The 21,693-nt window shown below is 40.1% G+C and overlaps 6 protein-coding genes across 6 annotated transcripts; 3 read left to right on the plus strand and 3 right to left on the minus strand.

Moving 5' to 3' along the window:
• Positions 1-168: 168 nt before the first annotated feature.
• Positions 169-642, plus strand: CLUP02_04566 (BolA-like protein; the record flags this gene model as incomplete). Its single annotated transcript, XM_049283577.1, has 1 exon — positions 169-642. The coding sequence occupies one exon, from the start codon at positions 169-171 to the stop codon at positions 640-642; it is 474 nt and encodes a 157-aa protein (XP_049140720.1).
• Positions 643-1,146: 504 nt separating this feature from the next.
• Positions 1,147-3,715, plus strand: CLUP02_04567 (cytochrome P450; the record flags this gene model as incomplete). Its single annotated transcript, XM_049283578.1, has 9 exons — positions 1,147-1,278; positions 1,338-1,438; positions 1,500-1,572; positions 1,650-1,708; positions 1,914-2,735; positions 2,790-2,853; positions 2,904-3,137; positions 3,198-3,542; positions 3,599-3,715. The coding sequence occupies 9 exons, from the start codon at positions 1,147-1,149 to the stop codon at positions 3,713-3,715; spliced, it is 1,947 nt and encodes a 648-aa protein (XP_049140721.1).
• A 4,894-nt stretch (positions 3,716-8,609) lies between these two features.
• CLUP02_04568 (uncharacterized protein) lies at positions 8,610-10,535 on the plus strand (the record flags this gene model as incomplete). Its single annotated transcript, XM_049283579.1, has 1 exon — positions 8,610-10,535. The coding sequence occupies one exon, from the start codon at positions 8,610-8,612 to the stop codon at positions 10,533-10,535; it is 1,926 nt and encodes a 641-aa protein (XP_049140722.1).
• Positions 10,536-10,640: 105 nt separating this feature from the next.
• CLUP02_04569 (C2 domain-containing protein) lies at positions 10,641-12,274 on the minus strand (the record flags this gene model as incomplete). Its single annotated transcript, XM_049283580.1, has 4 exons — positions 10,641-11,675; positions 11,742-11,813; positions 11,875-12,149; positions 12,223-12,274. 4 exons carry the CDS (start codon positions 12,272-12,274, stop codon positions 10,641-10,643), a joined length of 1,434 nt encoding a protein of 477 aa, XP_049140723.1.
• A 1,513-nt stretch (positions 12,275-13,787) lies between these two features.
• CLUP02_04570 (uncharacterized protein) lies at positions 13,788-14,268 on the minus strand (the record flags this gene model as incomplete). The annotated part of the gene is made up of 3 exons (XM_049283581.1): positions 13,788-14,017; positions 14,070-14,149; positions 14,249-14,268. The coding sequence occupies 3 exons, from the start codon at positions 14,266-14,268 to the stop codon at positions 13,788-13,790; spliced, it is 330 nt and encodes a 109-aa protein (XP_049140724.1).
• A 3,311-nt stretch (positions 14,269-17,579) lies between these two features.
• CLUP02_04571 (uncharacterized protein) lies at positions 17,580-17,738 on the minus strand (the record flags this gene model as incomplete). The annotated part of the gene is made up of 1 exon (XM_049283582.1): positions 17,580-17,738. A coding segment is annotated over one exon (159 nt), but the record flags the coding sequence as incomplete, so codon positions are not given.
• Positions 17,739-21,693: the final 3,955 nt, after the last annotated feature.

A 21,693-nucleotide genomic window follows, 5' to 3' on the forward strand; every position in this document is an offset into this window, starting at 1 on the left:
GCGAGCTTAGAAATTCCGAATTGAAGCTTCCCACCAAATCCACGGCAAATTATTTGGAGACCTCGATTCGACCGCGATAGCCTTAAGCGACCCCAGTTGAAGCCGCTGCCAAATCCTCTTACACCACGGCCCAAATAGCCAACAAGTTAATCACCGAATCAGTCCAAAATGCTTTGCAGAGCGTGCCGTCGCGCAATTGCGCTCCCCAAGCCCACGAACACCATCATCGCAAAGGCTCCCCTCTCAAGTCTGTCGATCGCAACAAGAAACGACGCCCTGAGATCCGCTCCTAGAGTCCAAGTTGCCAAGGCGATCCGACCACTGCCTCAATCCAACCTCCGATCCATCTCCAAGCGCTCCTACTCCTCCGCGACCGAGACCGCAACAGCCCTCGAGAAGCCCGACCACCTGGACGATGCCGAGTCGACGATATGGGATAAGCTGGTTGCCGAGTTCACGCCCTCGGAACTCATCGTTCAAGACGTTTCGGGCGGATGCGGTTCCATGTACGCCATCGACATCACCTCGGCCAAATTCAAGGGCGCCAACATGCTGAAGCAGCAGCGCATGGTCAACGCCGTCTTGGGCGACATGATGAAGCAGTGGCACGGCGTTCAGTTGCGCACCAAGGCACCTCAATAAGACTTTGGGCTCTACCCACGGAATCACTTTTGGGCGTCGCCGCGCTGAAGACGACTGTACTGTAAACGATAATGTACTAATAACCACCAACACTCGGCGGAGCAATCGTGCCTTGCGGACGGTGAGACTCGAATGAAGGAAGATATGGAGGGCCCTTTTGTCAAGTCTCCGACGGAATTTGTATGCTACTGTGTTTTTAATATGGATAACCCTCCCCGTTCTCTTCCCAAGCATCAGCTTTTCGCCTCTCGAGCTATCCCATTTTAGCTAGATGTCCTTCATCTTCGGGCTAGATTCCAGATCATGGAAGTCTTTGCAAAGTTGGCTCGAAGTCGTTGCTGTCTCGTAATGTTTCTCAACCATCGCATACTTCATCGCAATGTTTGCTACCCTTCTCCTTATCCCAGTGTCCCTTATGCTCATGCCCCGTCCCTGCTCCGACCAATAACGCTTCCTCTATTACTCCTCCAGCTCGTGTCTGTGGGCCTATACGGGTCGTCGACAATGTCTGAGTTTTCCTTGGCAAATGGTCGCTTGTCCGTGAATAGCAACAGCTTACCAAGACACCTTCTTTGCCCATTGCCCCATTTCAAAATCTATCAGAGTCCGATAGCGATCCATCATGACACATTCGTTGTAACCATAAAAGCTCAAGCGCTTACGCCGACATATCCGTGATCCCTACGTTACACAAGACAAGGTTGAGGAACCCACAAAAGCTGCCTCTCCTCCAGTTTCCCCCCAAAACATCCAATCACAAGCGTAATTGTCTGAATTCTCCAATTGCCGACCTCTCGTTCCCATCTTGCCCGGGTCCGAAAGGAAGGTCGCCATTGGACATCACCTGGCATCGATAGACTGATTGTCTGCAATCGAATGATACCGCAGGCTGGGCAGTGCGACTCTTCCAGATGGACTATCCGAATTGAGGTAGGTTCATAATCGGCATTTGGGACTTTTGGTGTCAACGGCCCGGTACACCAAGCCATCCAATCCGCAAACCCTAGTTTATTGACATGGAAGTCAGCGCTGTCATCCTCAAGACGTCTCTAGAATCCCGAGCGATGTAACAAGAGGCGGGGTTCCAACAATCGACGCGTTGGCATGGCAAGGGGTCTAGTCAATGTCTGGACGGGGCAAACCCGGAAAGTAGAAGATGATCGCTGTCGGCATTGGAAATACTAGACGATATAATGGGAGACCCTTACGACTGGATAAAAGCCTTGTAGTTGCAATTGAATTTGAAGTCAACTCAATCTTGCCTCCCTCAGTATTGCAACAAAGTTGCAGGACGAGCTGACGACTGGAAATATGACGCCATCAAATCTCACCTCATACCTCGATGCAGGCGCGACACCGCTCTATCTCAGCTTCGCTTTCATCATCTACTATGTCGTCTCATCTATCATAGCTTACGGCCGTCTCCGCGATTTCCCCGGGCCGCTCATCGGACGCTTCTCTTACATATGGCTCATATCAAACGCCCGATCCGGTCGACCGGCCGAGCACTTCACCAACCTCAACAGGAAACATGGTTCCCTAGTCCGCATTGGCCCAAACGACCTCGTCACTGACGACCCGGATATCCTACGTCGCATGAACGCTGCCCGATCACCTTACGGCCGATCATCCTGGTACGATACCACAAAGCTAAATCCTCACGAAGACAGCTTGTTCAGTCTGCGCGACACCGGCGCACATGACAAGTTGAAAGCGAAGTGCGCAGCTGGATACGCCGGCAAAGAGAACCTGGCGCTCGAAGACGGCATCAACTCCCAGGTCGCTGGTTTCGTGGACCTCATCAAGAGGAAGTATGTTACTACCGACGACGAGGTCAGGCCGATGGACCTGGGCAAGACAACACAATATTTCACGTTGGATGTTATTACCAGAGTTGCGTATGGAAAAGAGTTTGGGTACCTAGCCACTGATTCGGATGTCCATGACTACATCAGCACCACGGAGGCGGCTATACCGCTTCTGCAGCTATGCAGCGAGGTGCCATGGCTTGCCAGCTTTATGTTTTCCAAGCCCGTTCTAGGCGCTGTCGGCCCGAAACATACTGACAAGAGCGGATTGGGAAAGCTAATGGGGTACGTAGTGGTTCCTCTATGAGTAGCATGATGCTGCGATGCTGATCGAAACAGAGTGGCCAAGGAGGTTGTCGGACGACGTTTCGGTACAGATGCAAAGGAGGAACCGGACATGCTGGTAGGTTATCTGTCAGCTATCCTGTCTGGAGCAAAGCTGAGAACAACCAGGGTGCCTTTATCCGGCACGGCGTCAGCCAGAGCGAGTGTGAAACAGAAGTTCTCTTCCAGATCATTGCTGGATCAGACACAACCGCAACAGCAATTCGGACGACTTTCCTGCATCTTATCACATCGCCTCGCGCATATCATACTCTGAAAACCGAAATTAGCACAGCTATCACCCAAGGCCGGATATCATCCCCCATTACCTATGAGGAAGGAAAAACATTACCCTACCTTCAGGTTAGGCCCCCCAAACCTCGCTCCTGATAATCGTAGCCTGGATTTACTCACCAAAGCCAGGCCATTATCTATGAAGGTCTCCGGATGTGCGCGCCCTTCACCGGCCTTTGCGCCAAAGAAGTGCCCGCCGGAGGAGACACTATCGATGGACACTTTGTTCCGGGTGGCACGCGCATCGCCCAGAACGTATGGGGCACGCTTCGTCGCGCCGACGTATTTGGTAAAGATGCGGACCTCTTCCGGCCTGAGCGATGGATCGAAGCCGACGCGGCGACAAAGGATAAGATGCAGAAGACAACTGAACTCGCGTTTGGGTATGGACGATGGGGTTGTGCGGGAAAGAATGTTGCGTTTCTGGAATTGAATAAGGTGTTTGTTGGAGTAAGCACTGTCTTTCCGCCCCGAGTTTGAGAATACTGTGACACTCTGAGGTGCTGAGATGCTGACATTTACACACTCAGTTGCTTCGCAATTTTGAGTTCCAGATTTTGGATCCCGCTAAGCCTTGGCATAGCGTCAATCACAACTTATTCATGCAGGATAACTTTTGGGTAAAGGTCACCGAACACAAGGATTAAAGAGACCAGGCGAGAGTGAACGTGACGAAGTTGATATGCGGGACATTTTTCCGATAGATCCTCGTAGGCCTTGGTTTTGCGCAACAGATGAGCCGATCATTCAAGAGAACACGATCACGAGCCCCTGCCTGTACACGATCTTATCGTTTCATAATCCACAAATGATATTGACTCCTCGCGTGTAGTCTTCAGTACGCACACTTTCTCCGATTAATAAGGTATTTTATGAATTCGTTCGAAATTCTTATGGTTTATCAAGTTGTGAAGCAGTACAGGGACCCTCCCTTCTTGAGGAAAAAACCTTCTTTTCCCTCTGTTTGGAATGAGAGCAGTATTGAGTATTTGTTTTTATATTCTGCCTTTGCTGGCTGCTCGGGCGGTTCTCGATATCGTTTACACGGTATTAATACACAGTATCAGTCAATGCACAGTAGGTAGTGATTATATGTGTGGAAAGATTCATGATTATGATCAAACATAGTAACATGACCTGAACAAATCCAATAGTTCTATTACCGACACAAAAGTCCGACTTTCATGTATACAAACACTTGTCATGCACTCATAAAAAACTTGATAACCTTCCAAACTTAGTCTGAGGCTCATTCTCGAATTCGTCGATGGTCTATGAACCTCTCGTTCCCGAAAGACCTAATGCCAGAGCAGACTTTCTCACCCATGAGCCAAGCAATTGCAAAATGCCATGCCTCTGGAGGATATGACCAATCAGACGTTGTTCTGCCTTCATGCACGCTAACCTGACTGGAGTCAAATCTACAAAGTGATCCTAGTTCAATATTTACCTCTTGCGGCTTGACAGGCTCTCTCGCCGCCGCGTCGATCGTGCGAGAGCCTTTGGCGATACAAGCCTTGAACCCCGATGCAAACTGGACCAGACCATCAGCTGTATTGAGAGACTTGGGACTGGCGTTAGAACGAACGTGTTTGCCGCTCGAATACAGGTGCCTGAGTGGACCCAAGGGAAGACGTAATCCGCAAACCACTCTGAGGTGAGCTTGACCGGGGCTCGAACCCGGGATCTCTCGACATCGTGTGGTGACGAGCGAGTGCTATGCACTAACTAGGCTACCTGCGGTGTCTTCGACGACGAGGAGAAGGAAACTGATTGATGCGAGAGGCGGCGGGGGAAGTGTGGGAAGGGCTAGAACAGTTGGGAAAGAGATGGGAAAGTAATGATGAGGCATGCGGAAGGAAAGAGATAGACGGGGAAGGATGGTGAGGGTGTGGTGTGGTGGCGATGTTGGAACGAGAAGGAGGATGGCCCGAGACTGGCAGGTGGGGGACATGGTCGAAGTAGCCGCCGGGAAGCAAAGAGCAGGAGCATAGGGTTCGAGAACGGAAACAGGGCAACAGCGAGTTCAGAGAAGGACGGGGGAGGCACGGTCAAGCTGTATCATATAGCAATGGAAAGAACAGCACTAGAGCACCGGACCGCTTGGACGAGACAACGCGGGGCTAAATTGCATGAGGCCATGGGAAACTGTTCACGCGAAGTGTCTAGGTATAACACTGGATGGAGGGCGAGAACATAAAGGGAAACGTGATGGGAATTCAATAAGACAGGGGATGACTTCAAGGTTAAAAGCAACATCTTTTGGCTGGAGAACGTCAAAGACCAGGAGCAGAAACACCCATGTTCGAATCTGAATCTCCCTTATTGAAGCCCTCGTTTAAGGTACTATCCATAGCGCTCAGGAGATATGGACATAGCTATGTCCGTGGCTCATATCGTGTGGTGACGAGTCGGGTGCCTCTGTAGCCTAATGGGTACATGCGGTGTCATGACAACTTTTTTGAATCCTCTATTGAGTAGGGTCTCTGGTTCAACCCCCTCTCATGTGCTTTCTTTTGAGTTTCTTTGCCGCTGATCTCTGGGATCTTTGTTATTAACCTTTAGAAATTTTACCTTACTGTCGGCTAGAAACACCTTGAGATCTTGGCGTGACGGAATATACTTTTCACTGCCCACTTTTGCTGTACATGTCGATGTATGTCTTTCTCAATGAGATATAGTCAGCCCCTGAAGTACAATAGATTCATTCGCGTGACCCGCCTAGCTTAGGGAAGTCAAGCCGAAAGACTTCAGATTCAGTGTCCGGCAAGAGCTATCCTCGGCTGATAAGTCGACCCACCCCCTTTTGGCCACCCCCCCCTTTTGGCCACCCCATTTCTCTATCCCAGCCACCGTATTAAAACCCTACCCACGATTTTCAAACTACCACAACAATTATAAAAATCGTCCAAATGCAATTCTTTTTTATATACTTATTTATCGATATATAATAGTCTCGTATACTAAAAATGAAGTTATTCGGGCTCTTAAGGCTATTAGAAGAGGTCTCTTAGTTAATCGGGCCTCGATTAAGTTCAGAGTTCTAAGGTTAACTCTTTATAACCGTAAGAGAGGCTACTAAACGAGGGTAATAGTATTCGTAAACCTCTAGAGGCTTCCTCTATAGTAAGAAGACTAGCTAGCTTAATAGGTTCGTATTTAGTATAATCTAAGTATTATACTAACTTATAAATAGCTTATAGAATTCGCTAAGCAAGTTCTAAGATCCTAAGGGGATATAAATCCTCTTAAGAAGAAATAAATAGACGCTTTCTTAAGGAGGAACTTATTAATTAAGGTCTAGAGAAGTCGTATTATTAATTCGAGGCGTCTAAATAGGGCTATTACTAATATAATTAAGTTATAGTTTAGATTACTTAATATACTAGAGATTAGCGATATTAAATAGGCTAATAGGTATAATATAGATAAGATTAGTATTTTAGAGAGTAAGGGATTTAATAGCCTAGTTTTAGGTAAAGTAGAGACTATAGTAATACGAAAAAAAGAGCCTAGTTCGCGTGCTTAGGTATCTATTATTAAGTATATCTCTATTAATAGTCGAGCTATTAAACTACTAGTTATATATAAAGAAAAGTCGGTGTAATAGTAATAGTTTCTACTTAAACTTAACCCTTATACTAGTTAGGAGTTTATAATAATAGATAATAGCTAGACGACCGATAAGACTACCCTTAAGTAGTTAAAAATAGTATTCTTATTATAAACTAAGACCCCCCCCCTTAGGGGGTTTAGTATACTTAATAAGCCTCGACTATTAGTTCTAGATAGCTATAGGAGTTATATAACGATAGAATTTATATAAGAATGCTATAGAAATAACGTTTACTTACTGTTCTTATTATTATATACTTCCTATATCCTCTAGCTATTAAATATAGCTATCTTTAGACCTATTAAGTCTAAGTATAAGAAGGAGCTTAGTAAGGAGAATATAGTAGATAATTCTACTATTATTAAAAAGCGGTACTTCTTAAGCTACTACTAAAAAGCTCGTTTAGCTAGTTTAACGTCGTTAAATATACGAAGTAGGTAGAAAGTAACTAGACTATATCCCCCTAATATAACTAGACTACTTACTAATCTAATAGTCCTACTTAACCCAGTTATACTAACTAAAAAGACCGTAAATACTAAGTAAGTAATTAGTAATACTAAAAAAGCTGTTAACTAGGTATTAGCGGCGTTTATTATTAACTAGTTAATACCTAGGAAAGCTAGCGAGCTCTGCGATTAGTTAAAGTTATTTATAGAGCTTAGTCTAGACTATAATACTTAACGACTACTATTTAAAAAAGTAAAAAAGGTATTTAGCGAGTAGGCCTACTATTTAGTAATATCTTAGTACTATATTCGAGTTCTAAAAGCTAAAGTTAACTAATTAAGGCTACGGAAAAAGAAGAGTATATTAATAAACCTAAATACTAAGTTCGCGAATATTTAGGATATATAGAGAGCTCAGGAGGACTTTAGTAACCGTCTAGTTAGTCCTAGTCGACTCGCAGGGGTCGAATTACCTAGGGAGAATAATGACTATATTATTATAGTAGTAGAAGATAGTTAATTAATTGAGTGTAGTCAGTGGCGATGTTTTGATACTATGTTTTAATAGGGTGGCCAAAAGGGGGGGGTGGCCAAAAGGGGGTGGGTCGACTTATCTTTTTAATTTTGACGAGGCGAAAGACGTGATCGACGATGTCTTCAATCGTCACTCCAGCTTCTCTACCAAGGCTACACCTACCGAGGTGGGCCGTTGAGAGGCCAAGGCCCGTCTCCGAAGGTATTGGATTAGCAACGGAAGATCGTACATGCATCTACTCAACGATTGGCATACGCTATTTCAGGAAACGACCAAACACTTTGCTGTGACGAAATCTGAAAAAAAGGCTCCTCGAACGTTCTCTACATCTCAAACTCTGACAACTGCTTCCAGTATCTCTAACTTTGAACCCACTGATTATTCCGTCGATATAATCGGGAATGAGAGCCAATATTGCGAGTTTCGTGGCACTCTGTAACCAGAAATAGGTCTTCAATAGCTAGAAGAGTGTTTCCATTCTGTTCTGATAAAAGTACTGTGATGCTTCACTGAGGTGAAAGTTATCCTTTCGTGTCTGTACACCAGATTTAACTTAAGAAATAGGAGGTATCGTATCTCGAGGGTGCGGAATACGGAGAGTGAAGTGGCCGACGCACTACTTGGAGAACACAACCAATCATACCCGCACGACGAGACGACTGGTTATCGCAGCGTTCCATGATTGGTCGGATCAACCGCAACATGTAAGCAGAGTTGCCTTGTGAGAGAGGGGCACAGCAAAGCGCTAGAAATCTTGCTGCTGCAACGAGCAGACCCAATCTGTTGAAGAGCCACAGAAAAGCGACCATTATGAGTATCGCCCCTTTTCAAGTCACAATTGGAGAAAGTAAGTGCAATCAGAAGGCAGTTGAGGACTATACGCCGGAGTACTTCACTCAACGACACGTCACCTATCTCGCTATTGCCTTTCATCGCGGCCAATGACCGAACATCAGATGACTAGCAGCTTGCGGTCCTTCCTATATCAATCGCTAGATCCAGAAAAGAAAGAAGTTCGCCTCATCGAAATAGCACCTCTGGAGACAGAAGATCCGGGGTCTACGGCGGACTTACCCGTTCACTGTCGTCTGAAGCACGCCAGCCTCAACGAGAGGCAATCATACGTGGCGGTTTCATACGCATGGGGAGATGCCGAGATCACGAAGGACATCCTAGTGGAGGACCAGTGGGTTCAAGTTACCACAAACTTAGAAGCAGCTCTGAGGCAATTGGCTTCTCGACGAATTGGCGAGAACCTCGGATCAACCTTTTGGATCGATGCCTTGTGTATCGACCAGCAAAACGAAGCAGAGAGAGCTCAACAGGTGTCTTATATGAGAGAAATCTACCGCTACGCTACCAAAACCTTTGTTTGGCTCGGCCTGACAAGCTTGGACAGTGATCTGGCAATGAACACTCTTTTCGGATTAAACAAGTTGGTAGACTCGGGGGCTTTTGCTGTCATGTCATGGTCCGAATTCCCATTTACTGAAATCGCCGTCAATCCGACTGTCGATAGAGTCCAGGCCGTGCTCAGAGGGATAATCGGAGAGCTTTGTCACAACAAGTCAGCAAGATTGAACGCTATCGGTTCTTTGTTCGAGCGAGCGTGGTTCCAGCGCGTCTGGGTGATTCAGGAACGCGTGCTGTCAAAAGACTGTGTGGTCTGTTGCGGTGATACTTGGACCTCTTGGGATGCATTCTATAACGGATTTTGGGTGCTCTGTGGTGTGCGCGACTATTTGAACATTGTCGGCTCAGGCACGGGGAGGCGAGACAGCTCCACGCTGGTGGCTTTTCTTACGGCGGCTCTCGATAGGGTTACTCCAGTGGCCTTCACTCGTCCAAACTCTTCACTCTTCGCCCTTTTCTCTTTACTCTCAAGAATGGCAAATAAGGCTCAACTCCAGGCCTCCGATCAACGAGACTATGTCTTCTCGCTGTTAGGCCTGATTAGCCCGGATTTGAGCCCGTTCATTCCAGTCCAGTACAACAAGGATTGGCAAACGATTCGGACAGAGGTAGCCAAAGCCTGTTTGATCTACTACGGCCCGAGAATTCTATCATTTGCAGGGCTAGGGGGGGTACACAGCTATTCCGCGGGTATAAATCTAAGTAAACCGTCATGGGCACCCGACTGGTCCTCGAAATTCCTGGCGCAGCCGCTACACGTCCCATCCATCTTTATGGTCCGAGGCCAAAATAGAGAAAGAGCATACACGGCCTCCGGATCACTCTCACAGTCTCTATCAGCGGCATTCTCGGATGAGAATCCATTCAATACGTACTCGCTATCGTTGAATGCTATGAAAGTCGGCAAGATCGTCAAACAAGGAGCGCCTTTCGTAAGATTGAATGGGTTGGACGGTGAGGCAGATAGTCTTCAACAGTCATTGTTTATCAGATGGCTCGACGATCTTGGTTCCACACTGGCAGGGACTAATACAGTCTACAAAACCGATGAAGCACTGAGAGAGGCGTTGTGGAGAACTCCCATCGCTGATCGAGAGTTTGCATTCAACTGGGAGACGGAAAGGGCATCTGGTAAAATGTTCACGTCATACCAAGCTTTGAGACAAGGAAAGCATTCCGAGGGCATGAAGTACATGAGTGTTGCCCTTGCCAAACTCGTTGGGAGATGCCCTTTCGTAACCGACGGAGGATACCTCGGACTTGCGCCAATGTCAGCATCAGTAGGCGATGATGTGTGGATAATCATTGGCGCAGACGCACCGTTCATCACTTCGACCCGTTCACGTACTTGGACAAGACATTCCCAAATCGTTGGCGAGGCGTACGTTCATGGCATGATGGATGGCGAGCTCCTACAGGGAACCATAGAGCTACAGGCACTTAATCTTACGTAAATCGATCTTCTCTCATCATAAGATACGTCTCGTTTTGATTAATATCATTCAATCGTGTATTATCGTGTAGTTATACATGAACATGTTCGTCAAATCATGAGCTAATTAGTGCGCAATCTGCAAGCCGCGAAGAGAGATACTGGCTCTCACAGTCGCGCCAGATCCGACATCGAAGCTCTCCTCCTTGATCAAGCCAGGCGCCTGAAGAACATCCTGGAAAGGAATCTCAACAGCGCCAGTCTCGTCAGCCTTGTTGAGCAGAGAGATCTTGAAGTTGGCGGGGTTGGCCAGCAAATCCGCCGTCACAGGGATCCTGAACGCCTGGTCGAAAGATGGGTTGAAGATATCTGTTCCCGGGCTGTAGGTCTTGGCCGCAGTGCGGAACTCCTTTGCGCCCCATGTTACCTTGATACTGGGGTTAAGCTCGTCGCGCTGGCCTTGTAATCCGAGGGCGCTGGCGATGAGGACCGTTGCGAGACCGACGATTTGATGCTCGTTCTCACTTTGAGTGGATGTGATGACTTCGGCGTTGTCGACAAAGTTATAGAATTTTGCATGAACAACGATCTTGGCATCAGTAGGCTCGTCTTTATGGGTAAGAGCCAACTCTTGGGAGCCGCCATTGAGCAGAATGTCCTTGACCGTAGTAGTCGCGATACCAATATCGTCATCGCCGCCAAGATCATCGTCCTGGACATCAATAAAGATGCGCTGATCGTAGTCTGCGACGAGGAAGTCATGGGTCTCGTTCCACTCCGGGTCGTGATCATTCTTCTTGACGGAAGTGCGCCATTCCTCCTCGGCACCAACGTTCACCTTCGCGTAGCAGTCGGGAACATCCTTGACAATCTTGGCCAACAGTCTCTTGGCGCCACTCTTCTTTGGGCCGTTGATACCAATTGCCCTCTCAATGGTAAGGCGAAGGGCGCCCAAATGAGGCAGGTATGTTCTAAAGTAGTCATTGTTGCTGTCAAGCTTCACAAGGTAACGGTTGGGGAGCACAGCCATCGAGGCGATGATGTCCAGAATGACCTTGCGCACAGCCTTATCAACCAAGGCCCAGTCTGCGATGTTCGCAGCATTGGTGAAGTCGAGTTTGAGTTCTGGTGGGTTGATGAAGGCGACTTGCGCAGCTCCAATCTTAATTTTCAAGTCAGCACTCATACCAGCATCATTTATCTAAGAAGTCATGTAAAATTGACATACCAAGGGGATGATATTTGTTAGAGGTGCAAGCAGGATGGAAAGTCTGCCTTTCAGATGAACATGCTCGATACCCTGTCGTCGTCTGCTTTAGCTATGCGCGAGTCAAGCGGTCATCTTCGTATCAGGGTCTTACCAGTTTGGGCACCATCTTGCCATCGAGCTCGATGTCGCTCTTTCCTTCCCAAATCACGTCCATGTCAAGCTTGATACCGCCGTTGTCAACCTTGTGGACGTCCACTTCTGCTACCTGCATGGGAACAGTCCCGAGGTCCAGCTTGACGAACTTGAGGCTCGCGAGGGGGCCAGGAAGCATCGTAGCGAACATGGGCTCCACAATCTCCTTTACCATCCTGCAGCCGGCAACATTGATGTTTGGCCATAGCTGCTCGATGATATCGTTGAGGAATCCTGACGGGATGTTAGACACAACATGCCGAACAAACAAGTACTGTAGCCGGGGAATGGGTCCGTTGTGCCCTACCTGCTGATTCGGTGCCTCCAGAAGCGGTCAACTTATCTACGATTCCTGCCATTTTGAATAAGGGTGCTAAATTCAGAAAAGTGAATAATGCAGAGGAGAGCAAAGCGGTGTTCGTCGATGAAAGACCAGAGGCCTTGAGGAACAATGATGATATATCAATGGGTCACCGCGAGAGTGGGTCAGCCCGTTTAGAGGGTGGATCAATCAGGGGAATGTCAAGAACACTCCAGCTGAAGCCCAACATCAAAGGGGAAATTGATGGGTGAGCGCATTTGATGCTCAGACTACGCGGTGGCTTGTTATTCGTGTTCCTTGGCAGTGAACATGGAAAGTGGGTTGACGTCACTTGTTAGACTGCGGAGATCACTGGATGTCATACAAGCTTGCTTGGCATAGTTTGCCCTTGAGCTCTATCATTGGGTCTGTATCCCTGCCCGCGCGGGGTTCTGCACTCAGCCGCTGACACACCGCTTGTCGACCCCAGTTCCAGGGAGAACTTGCTTCGATGTCTGGATCAATGACAGCTGTCTTGGATATTGCAGGATCCTCCTGAGCACCAGTCGTGGAGAGACGGGGAGTAGCTGGTGCTGCAATTCGGTGGCGTTGCGGCATGATACGTGGACACGCTAACAGCGCTTCAGACATGCAGCGGGACCATTTTACAGGTGAGTAGATGAACCGTTGAAGGCTAATAATAGGGTATGATGCCAAAGACTTCGGTCTAGACTATGCGATAGAAACAAGGACTTCATACATTCGCGAAGATCGTGTTTCATTAGAGACTCTTTGGATCGCGTTCAACATGTGCATTAGATTTTACACACAGCCAATCAACGAGTCTCCTCGTCGTGGTGTTTATACGGCCTCACTGACAATGGTCTACTGCTCATCTTTTTCCACTGAAGACGACTCGCGTAAGGCGGAAAAGAGAGCCCGCACGTCACCCATCCACAGATCGGGGTGACTGACAGCTGGGAAATGTCCGCCAACTCGATGTCTCTGGAGAAACACCAATTTAACGGATCTTTCGACCCAATCTCTTGGCTGTCGAAAGTCAGTTTTGATGTCTGGGCACACGTGTTCCACAATTGATAGAACTTACTGCGAACCCAAAGTTGCCAACGATAAAGAAGTCGCACATGTGACCAAGTATACTATCACGGACATCCATGGTCATTCACATTCCGGTGACCCATCCGAGGTCCGTAGTGACTATTTCTTACTTTTCGTAACCGAGCTGGTGCATCAATGTGTCGAAGGCTGATCCCATTTCGCGCAATCCTAGCCCGGGGTGTTCTAGCTCCGGACTGAATCCAAAGCCAGGTAAATCCGGTGCGACGATGTGAAATGACTGTTCGTAATTTTTTTGATAAAGGCTTGATGACTTTTGACCACTCTACATTCGTTGATGGCCATCCGTGAAGGAGGAGTAGTGGTGTGGCATTGGAGCTGGCGGAAACATGATGGATAAAGTGCAGCGGTACAGGCTATGGGTAACTCTCGCCGCCCGGAATAGTCGTTGCATAGTGATCGAAATCGTCGTTGAGCCTTTTCTCAACTTTCTTTCAATCGTATCGGTTGATCCAGTACTCCGCAACGACGGTCAGATTCCCAGCGGGATGCCCTTCAGTATCCCATTCTGAAGACAGGCCATGTGTAGGTCTATAAGATTGTACTTCCTGCAAGGTATCATACAGAAAGGATTCAAAGACGTGAAACTTGAATCTTTGGACTTTTGGGTTCGATGGAAAGTCGAAAATCAGTGTAGGTCGATCAGATCGCTGGTAACTAGCAGCTGTGACCATCAACCACAATAGAGATTGGACAAGCATGGCGAAGGAACGCACGTAGTTGTTCGCAGAACGTGAGAGCAGACGTAGAAAATACTTCCTCGTCGAACAGACTATGGGTTGACTCTATACCCTCACTTTGTGAAGGTCGTCAATTTCGTTCTTCCCTTAAGAGATTCCAAGAAAGACAGCACGTTCATGCTTGCTCTCGAACTCCGTTGAGCTGGATCGATCACAAATGGTGTAGTGGTCTCATTTTGCAGGATCATTTCCTTTTTATTAGAGGACTCTTATAAAATCTTACAAATTGTTAGTATCCCTATTACAGGGTAGTTAGTTCGAACCGTAGTTAATAAAGAGATTAATTGAACTATATAAATATCTGCGTAGTAAGTATAAAAAGGAGGTTCTAATTATAAGTTAGGCTAGTTATAATAATTATAAATAGGGCCCCTAATTAGCTCCTATATAGTCGGCTATATACTATAGTTAAATTAGACTTTTAATTCGATACTAACTTTCTCTTTTTTTTATTAATTTAACCGCTACGGTTAGAGGTATAATTTAACCTCAGGCCCGTTTATTAAATTATCTCCTTTTCCCCCTTTTTTTTTACTTTTTTTATATAACTTATCCCTCTATTTATATAATAACTTTTTTATTATTTACGAATTACTTTAATCCCTTATTTAGTACTACTTTTATAAAAGCGTTTACGAAGTTATTTTTATTATTAATTTAACGGATTTTAAGTATTTCGCGCTTTTTATATAATTACTTAAGGGCTATAATATTAATTATAAGCCTCTTTTCTTTTGTCGTTCCTAATTTAATAAAGTATTTATATAGCGAATAAGAATCGGTATAAATAATTATTAAAATAAGCAAAAAGCTAATTTAATTAATAATCTTTCTTAGTATTATTAAAATTATATAAGAAAAGTTAACGCCGTTAATTATATTATAAACCTTTAACGCTAGTATACTTCTTATTATTTACTTATTTTTAGTTAATAAGTAATAGATTATATTACCGTATATAGGAAATTCGCTCTTACTTATACTCTTATTAACTAAGATAATAATATACCCTAATTATAAAATAAGGTCGTTATTATTTATAAATAACTTATTAATAAAGACGTAGAGCTTACTAATTATAAGGTTAATTAGGTAATAGACGAGACCTTAATTAAGATTTATTTATTATTACTTAAGCCGCTTATTAAGTACTTTAACGTCTCGTTTAATTAGATTTATAGCCTACGCTACCCTAGTATAATTAAAAATTACCTTAGGCTAATAAATACTTATAATATATACCCCTCGCGCGAGCTTAGCCTTATACTACTTTTTAATATTAATTATATTTAGATTAACGAAGTTAATTTTCTTACCTTACCCTTTTTATTAAAAAACGACGGTTTCTTTTTTAATTATAAAAATCCTACTATTAAATACTAGGGGGGTATTTATTATAAGAACCTCTTTTAGTTTTATTATAAAGCCCGCTTTCTAAAGCTCCTTATCCTCTTTTTTTATAAAATTAATATTAAATAGGCTTAATATATCGTCGGTTTATATTCTAACGATCCTAAATTAGTTACCTTCGTATTTTATAACTAATAAGTACGGGTTATACATAAAGGTAACTATTAATAGTTAATTAATATAAAAATCGTAGTAAGTAGCTTATTAATAGGTACCCGATTTTACGAGCTTATATAGTAACTTAAGTACTTTAATAATCGTACTTTTTAAGTACTTATTAATTATTTCTTTCGGTAGATAGGCTAGGATTTTCTTTATAAGCCCTATAGCTAATTAGGTATAAGCCTAGGTAATATTACGGCTCTAAATTTCGTATCTCTTTTTTTATAGTAATACTATTAGTATTATTATTAATCATTAGCTATAGCGCTATATAATAAGTAATTATATAAGTAGCGTCGCCTTTTTAACGTTACCGTACCCCTAAATTACGTATTTAAACTTCTTATATAGCTAGGGTATTCCTTTCTTTTTAATTTTATAAACTATTCGTAATTTAAATATATAGAGGTTTATATATTTTTCTAAGTTATATAGGATAAATTAATAGACCCCTCGATTATAAAGAGTATTTATTTTAATAAAATCTAATCCCTTATATAGCTTTTTAATAATTATAATTATACTTTTTTTACGTAATTTAACTACTAGCTCGAAATCGGCTTTCTTTTTTATTATATAAAAAGTATTAATTACTTCGTTATTAATAATAAATTATTATATTAGGGCTTACCGTCGTAGTCTTTTATAACGTCTTATTAGTAATATTAGTACCCTTTTAGTAATTTCCTCTTCCTCGTTATTTATTAATACTATTATAACGATTTTATTAAGGATAATTTCTTATGCCTCTACTGCGGGTTATATAGTTTCCCCTAGCTCTTCTTTTTTTTATAAGTTAGAAATTACCTTGTTAAGATTTATATAGTACGGTCTAATTACCGTAATTAATACTTTAAGTAGCTAGTTACGATCTCTCGTAATTATATAAGAGCGCTCGTTAATAGAAATTAACTTATATAACCTAGCTTATTATTAAATAATTTCGTACTATACTTATATATTTAAATTTAGTAATATATCTAAATTACCCCCTATATCGGGCCTATTACGTATAGTAATTACCTTATTAACTTACCTTTTTATACTTACCTCGCGTAGTACTTATATTACTTTTTTAATTATTTAGGCTCGTTAGCTTATACTTAGTAATAGTAATAAGGCTAAGATCGTTCTTAAATATACTCTAAATACTAATAGCGTTAGTATAAGTCCGTTAGGCCCTATAGTATTATTATAATATTTAAGTACGATCTAGAGGCATTCGTTATTAATAAAATCCGGATTTTCCTCTTTAATAATTCTAAACGCCCTTTTTAATTATTAATATACCTTTTTTACCTTTTTAATACTATAGTGCGCTTTAATAAGTATAATTTTTAACTATATACCGTAGGCCGTTATATTATTCCTAAACTCTACTAACTTAAAGCTAGTATTAGCGTCGGTTTTAATACCGTTTAGTAGTCCTTAGTATATATTAATCTAGCTTTTTTATAAAGCTACCTATATCATTTTTATTTATAAATCCCGGAGGAATTGCCCTATTTAGAAGGATATAGCTACGTTAATTATATATAGTACTAGCCGACTATTTAAATAGAAGATATTAATAATAATTTCTTAATTAAAATTAAGCTTATTACGCAATTTAAACTTAAATTTACATAGGCTCTGCGTATTTATTTAGTATTAATAATATACTTTTATTAATTACTCTAGCGCCCCTATTTTAATATTATTATTACTTAATTACTTTAAGAAGTTATATAGCTTCGTAACTAACGGGTACTTAAATCTCTAGTATAATCTTCTAAGCTCACTTTTTATTAAATAATTAATTAACTTCGTATTATTAATAAGTTTTATAAATATATACCCCTATTATCGTTCGACTATTTCGAAGTACTTACCGCTAGAGATTCTATTCCTTATATTATTAAATATAATACTTAGTTAATTTATATCTTTTAAATATAAGAAAAATAGGGTATTAATAAGTAAAATATAGAAAGTTATTATTCTAAAATACGTCTCTATTTTTATTATACTTAGGGCGACGATTTCTTTACCTAGGCCAAAACTAATCCTTATAATACCCGCTATTAATATATTAAGTATTACTAGCGCGATTTTTTATAGTACTTAGAATTGCCCTTTTCTTCTAGTTAACTATTACGATACCCTAGTATTTAAGATAATCTTATAGAAATTATCTAGGCTATACCTTTCGCTCGTATAAAATATTTATATAAGCTTAGTATTCGAGGGATTTAGGTAGTATAAAAAGGACCCCTTTAGTTACCTTTAAATTTACTTAGTACTATATTCTTTTTTTTTTTAAATATTAAGAGAAATAGCGTCTTTTTTTTAATTATTAAGAGAATAGGCTTTAGCCTTATTAAATTCGCCCTTTCGGCCGCCTCTATATCCGTTATCTAAGGGACCTTTTTTTATTATTTATAAATAAAAGCTTATTTATTAAGAGCTTTTATTACTTTCTATTTATTTAGCTTTATATATCCTTTAGAAGCTAACGGGGTAAAAAAAGAGTAGTTAATATTATTAATTTCGTTATAATCTAATTCGTTAATATAAGGGGTAAGATCTTCCTTATCTTCTAAATCTCTTATAAGGGGTATATACTTTAAGCTACTACTTTAACTACCGTTACTAAGTTCCGTACCCCCAGATCTACCCTTATATATAACGAGGAATTAATTAAACTAACGAGGGCTAGTTTTACTATTTACTACCCTTAACTTTTTATACTATTTATATAATTTAATACGCTCTTCTTCAGAATAATTACTTAATTAATATTTATCCTTTTTATAAACATAATATTACCTCTTTTATTACCCTATTTGTAAGTTAAATCTCTACTTATTTAACGAATCTAGGCCTCCTTATTAATAATTATTATATTTAGCCTCTTTTCTTTTTTCATTATACGTTCGATTAACTTAATATTATTAATAAGGGCCGTCGTACGCTTAGAAATAAGTTTAGTATAGTATTCTCGTTTTAATATTAAAACTAAATCTTAGCTTTAAATAGAGCGTCTCGTAGTCTTTAAGTACTTAGTATAAGGTTATTTTTATTTTTAATATATACTAAATTATAGTATAAAGATATCCGACTTTTTACTTATTTATCCCCTTATTTAGCTAGGTTTTTATTAGCTTATTAATTCAATTAATAAGCTCTTTAAAGATTTCTACTCGTAATTTACTTTTTATTATCCTAACTATAAATATAAAAAAAATCGCTCGTAGCTTAAATAGGAGCTCTAGGTTCTTATTATAGGTCTCGAAGCGGCTTTAGATTACGTTAATTATACTAAAAAAGTTATTTTAATTAAGATTACGTACCGCTTCGTAATAGTAATTAAAAGCTTTGTTTATAAGTATAATATTAATTATTAAATAGTATTAGTATTCCCTAATTCCGACTTTTTTATAATAATTATAAAATATCGTTAGGGTTTTTTATAAAACCTTATACTTCCCTCTAAAGTATAATTTCTTTTTTAAAAAGATCTTTTTAAAGTTTATAAATTACTTTATATTTATTACTAAATTTTTAGTATTTATATACGATCCCTACGTCGCTACGTACTTATAATAAATTTAGGATGCGGCTAGTAATAAGACGCTAATAACTTAATAACTAATATACGGATCGTATTATAAAAGAACTTTTTAAAAAGCAGAGCCCTTACGAAGGACTCTATAAGCTTTAGTTTTATAATATACTTATACTTATATTATAGCCTCGCTAGTTAAGTACTTATAACCTAATTGTTTATAATTCTAAAGTTTTTATTTTTACGAAGTAACTAATATAAATAATAATAAATTACGGAAACGAATAGAATATTAATAAAATAACGCCTAGTTATTAATAAAGAGCTATTAGTACTAACGAGCTATAATTATTTAGAGTTAATTATTTAACCTTATTCTATCTAAGAAAACGAGCCTATTATAGGGCAAGTCCTACTTAAATACTAGCGATTATAAAAGAGCTAAATAAAGAAGATAATCGGGGTAAATTACCCTTACGGGCTAGTTACTTTATTAATACCCTAAAGACCTTATCCGTTATAAACGGGGCGTTTATTAGTAAGTAATTACTAAATATACGAAGTTAAGGCGTATATAAAGGCGCGGGTAGTACTAAAATAGCTAGTTTAATAAACTTTATAGGCTTAATAATAACCTATTTTTATAAAATAATAAAAAATAATAGTTAAAAATTAAAACTAAAAACGGCATCGATATAAGAAGCTTATTTAATAGCTTACCGAGTGGCCGGTAACGCGTTTAGGTTAATAAGAATATAAAAAGCCTCCTTTTTATAACTATAAACTAATTAGAGAAGAGTTTACGAGTACCTAAGTAATAAACTAAATTATTAGTATAAAAATAAGTAATAAGCTTTGCGTAAAAAATATTATAAAATAGTATATTAAATAGGCCTTATTTAAGATATCCTTATTATTATAAATATAATAGTATAATTATAAAAAGAGCCTCTAGGATCCCCTCTCCTAGGGCGACTTCTTAGTATTTATTTACTAATAATATATAGACCCCGAGACTTAAAAACGGGAATATTATAAAGAGCTAAGGACGAAGAGGCTAAAAGAGGGCTAGACCCCTACCTAGTTCCTCGCTAAGTAATTAATAATCTATTATAACCTAGGTATAAAAAATATAAAAAATTCGAAAATAGAAGTATATTAGTTCTTTTTTAAATTACTATTTTAGTTATAAGATAATCTAATTTATTATAAGGTCTTAATTAAGAGAGTACGCAATATAGCTTACGAGGCTAATAAATTATAGTTATTAAATTAGTAAAAGAGCGGTAACTAGTTATAAAAGGATAGTAAGAAAAGGCTATATCCGTTATTAAAATAACTACGTCGAATATCCCCCTTTTATAAAAAAAAGAGTAAGGAGAGCTCTAAGGGGCTAGGCTTTAAAAACTTACTAAGAATAATATTATAAAAGTTATATAATAAGAGTACTCGCGCCGAGCTATTATAAAAGCGTCGTAATAGCAATATTAAGTACTTTATATATAATAAAATAGGCTATATATTTAATAAGTACTAGAAAAATAAGTTAGGAAGTAGGGGTAATAATAAGCCGACATACCCCTAATTAAAGCTAACGTTAATAACTATTTAACGGGTTACTACTAAGCTAAGAGTTATAAAAGTCGACTTGTTAAAAAATAAGTAGGTATAAATAATATACTTAATACGCTTATATTAAGTATTAAGAGGGTATTAATAAAAATAATTACGAAGGGTAGGGTAATAGTTCTACGAAGTATTATTAAAAGGCTAGTAAAAGTTAATATAAATATATATTCCGAGATAGATATTATTAATACTAGGCTCGTAACCTACTTAGGGTTAACCCCGGCTATTATTATAGCTCCCTTATTAAGGGACTTTTAAAATAAAGCCGTAGGCTAGGGGAAAGCTTACTAGTTAATACTCTTTTTTATTAACTACTGTAAGTAGTTAAAGAAGATTTAGTAATTATTTACCGTAGTTAATAAGGATAAAGGAATAGTAGACCTCTTATTATTATAATTATTAATAAGCTAGGAAAGTATTCGTATTAATATAGTAATAAATATATAGTTATACGAGCCTATTTTAGTTACCGAATTAAAAGTAATAGCTCGTAATATTATTAAAAATTACGAGAGGGCGTATATATTATATATTACTACTATAAGAAGTATTACGGGGGTAACGGAGACTAAACTACGAGGGGGTCTATTATTAAAACTTTAATTAGAAGTAGAGACGTTCGATAAGTAGTTAGTAAAGGGACCGTAGTTATATAGCGGGGTAAAATACTTTATTAACTTAGTTTTAAGTACTAAACTACTATATAATTTTATTTATTTATTAAGCGAGAAATAATTTAATAAGCTTTGTGCGTATATTATTAAGAACTTAGCGAACGGTTATATTATACTTTTAGTTAATAAGGCTAGGGTACTAATCTTTTTTATACTAAAAAAGGATAGTACGCTGCGC

Source organism: Colletotrichum lupini, chromosome 2 (genome assembly GCF_023278565.1).
Source record: "Colletotrichum lupini chromosome 2, complete sequence".
Classification (NCBI taxonomy): Eukaryota; Fungi; Ascomycota; class Sordariomycetes; order Glomerellales; family Glomerellaceae; genus Colletotrichum; species Colletotrichum lupini.